The 2,500-nt window shown below is 48.0% G+C and overlaps 1 protein-coding gene across 2 annotated transcripts in view; it reads right to left on the bottom strand.

The window, feature by feature from the left end:
- The window catches only part of gpc1b (glypican 1b), a 77,062-nt gene that overhangs the window by 41,325 nt on the left and 33,237 nt on the right, over positions 1 to 2,500 (bottom strand). For both annotated transcript variants that reach the window (XM_080836132.1, XM_080836133.1), the window contains exon 3: positions 773 to 931. In XM_080836132.1, coding sequence (XP_080692258.1) covers positions 773 to 931 — 159 coding nt within the window. The remainder of the gene's footprint in view (positions 1 to 772; positions 932 to 2,500) is intronic.

The raw sequence follows: 2,500 nt of genomic DNA on the forward strand, positions 1-2,500 counted from the left end.
TATCTCTCCCTGGGAAGCGCTGGTACTCACCCGCATCTCACAGCTGTGTGTAAAGACAGTGCCCTGACTCAGGTTTCCTAACATCACTATGGTGCCACGGGCATCACAACTAAAAGAGGCCGACCGAGAGAAGAAAGGTAGAGGGAGACAGATGGAGAGACAAGCCTCGCAATCATTTCATTGCAGTCATAGGAGCACAAGGCTACATTTAAACATCTCGCTGTATGTGATGGCGGGCAAAACAACAATATAACCCATTGAATCAGGTTCAGTGATTGAGCAACGTGAACCAATATATCTATCTCGTTATCTATTCGCTGAACCTTAGTTTTTTCTTCCTCTTTCTCTTTGGTACTTCTGGCAGGTTGACTAGGATAAGTACTTATTGTTTACCACAGGTCTCCTAACTTACTTTAGCTTGATGGTTGTTTTTTCAATTGTAGAGGTGGTGATAAATAAGGCAGCTTTTTGAGCAGTGTTGCCGGGCAACCACATGAACAGTTTCTGGTTTTGTCGATCATGACAAGTTCCCCACTGATGATAAAAATGTGGGATGGGAAAGTGCCCAACAACATCACTCAGCAACACTGCCTGACAACATCGCTCATAAAGTTTTCCTGTGTACCATCACCTTAAGTCACTTTGGCTAGAAGCGTGTGCTAAATGAATCAGGGTCAATGTGAATGTAACAAAGCTGGGAACAAAACTGGTAATCCAGGCCTGCATGTAGTGGCAGTGTTGTGTAAGTGGCCTTGCTGGCGCTGCCACTCACTGTCGAAGCTCTTGTACTGGGTGTTGAGGGTGATCTGGAGCGAGCGTCCCTCCTCCTTGACCAGGCGCTCGAAGTCCACTCGACTCAGGTTGGACAGCTTCTCCTCCATCTCACTGGTGCAGCAGGTGTAGCCTTGAGGGCAGATACGCAAGTGCTCGCCTGTGAAGAGAGAGGGAGAGAAAGACATAGAGAGAGGGGAAGAGAAGAGGAAAGGTTTAACACGCTTATTTAACAGTGGGCTACATTTCTCACACAATTACACAAATAAGACACATAATACAACATTAAAAACCCCAACTGACAAGGCTTACACCATTACATTAATAAAAAAAGAAGGGGAGAGAGGGAAGGAAGAAGACAAAGAGGGTTGGAGCGCGGGAGAGAGGAGAGGTGGAAGTAATGGAAAGAGGGAGGGAGAGATGGAGAGAGAAAGAGAGAGAAGTAGTAAGTAGTAGAGACGGAGGTAGAGGAAAGAGGAAAACTTCTGTCAGCACACAGAGGAACTCATCAAATTTCACCCTGCAGTCTCTGAAATGCGGGCGAAAGATAACATGGACCACAGCCATGTTGAGGCAGTCAAATGATTTGGTTAAGGAAGAAAAAATTCCTCCATGAATATTGATGGAGTTGTGGAGAGGTGGTGATGGTGGTGGGGGAAAAATCCAATTCTAAACGTCTGTGGTGTTAAGGCAGAATGCTCAGACATTTACTCCTCCAGATTCCCCAGTTTTCAGTTCCGACACATACAAAAAGCCCTTTCAGGGCATAATCAGTATCACACATTAACATGCCACACACACACGCACATACCTACACACTCACCCAGCCAAGTACACACACACTCACATTCACTCACTGACACACGCACACACACAGACACTGACCCACGAGCACACACACTCACTCACCCACCCACGTATATGCACACATAACACACACATTCACACTTTAATTCACTCACTGACACACTTTCTCACCTACCAACACACACATACACACACAAACACACACACACACACACACACACACTCTCACCCACACACTTACCGACCGATGCACACACAGACACCCACACACAACCTTCCACCCAAATACACACACCCACACGCTGCCAAGATGCGGGAGGCCGCCAAATCTGATCTTGTTTCCTCTGAACTCAATGAAGCATTCTGGCCCATGGAAGACACACTGATAGTGAGATCACACCGGCTTCCTCTTCAGCTCGCTGACACTTAATTAGCCTCTAATGGTGACTCTGCCAGCGCTAACACGTCGACTGCAAACCAGCCAGAAGCTATTAGAGGGCAAAAGTACCGTCCAACACCTGTGAGCCCACAGGGAAGACAGGGGAGAAAAAGGACTGATAAAGAAAAAAAAGAGAGGGGAGGAGTGGAGTGAAGAGGAGAGCAAAGGGGAGGAGAGGGGGAAGAGAGGGTGGCAGAGACCGTACAAGGTCGTGCTATCAGCTGGCGCTCGCTGATCTGTGGTACTGCAGGTAAAATCCTCTGGAGCCGTAAGTTCAGTGAGCTGCCCCAGGGGTGGCCCTATGGTAACGTTACCCTGTCACCAGCCTCTGATGTCTGACAGGGTCCTTCCAGAGCCTTCAGTCAGGGTTCACCAGAAGGCCACAAAACCATGACAGGACCCAACCCACTGCAGGTTCAGCTCAATTTCCCTCTGCAGCCCCGTCAATGTATTCAGATATGACTGTAATGACTGGGTTGGTGT

Source organism: Sprattus sprattus, assembly GCF_963457725.1.
Source record: "Sprattus sprattus genome assembly, chromosome: 4".
NCBI lineage: Eukaryota > Metazoa > Chordata > Actinopteri > Clupeiformes > Clupeidae > Sprattus > Sprattus sprattus.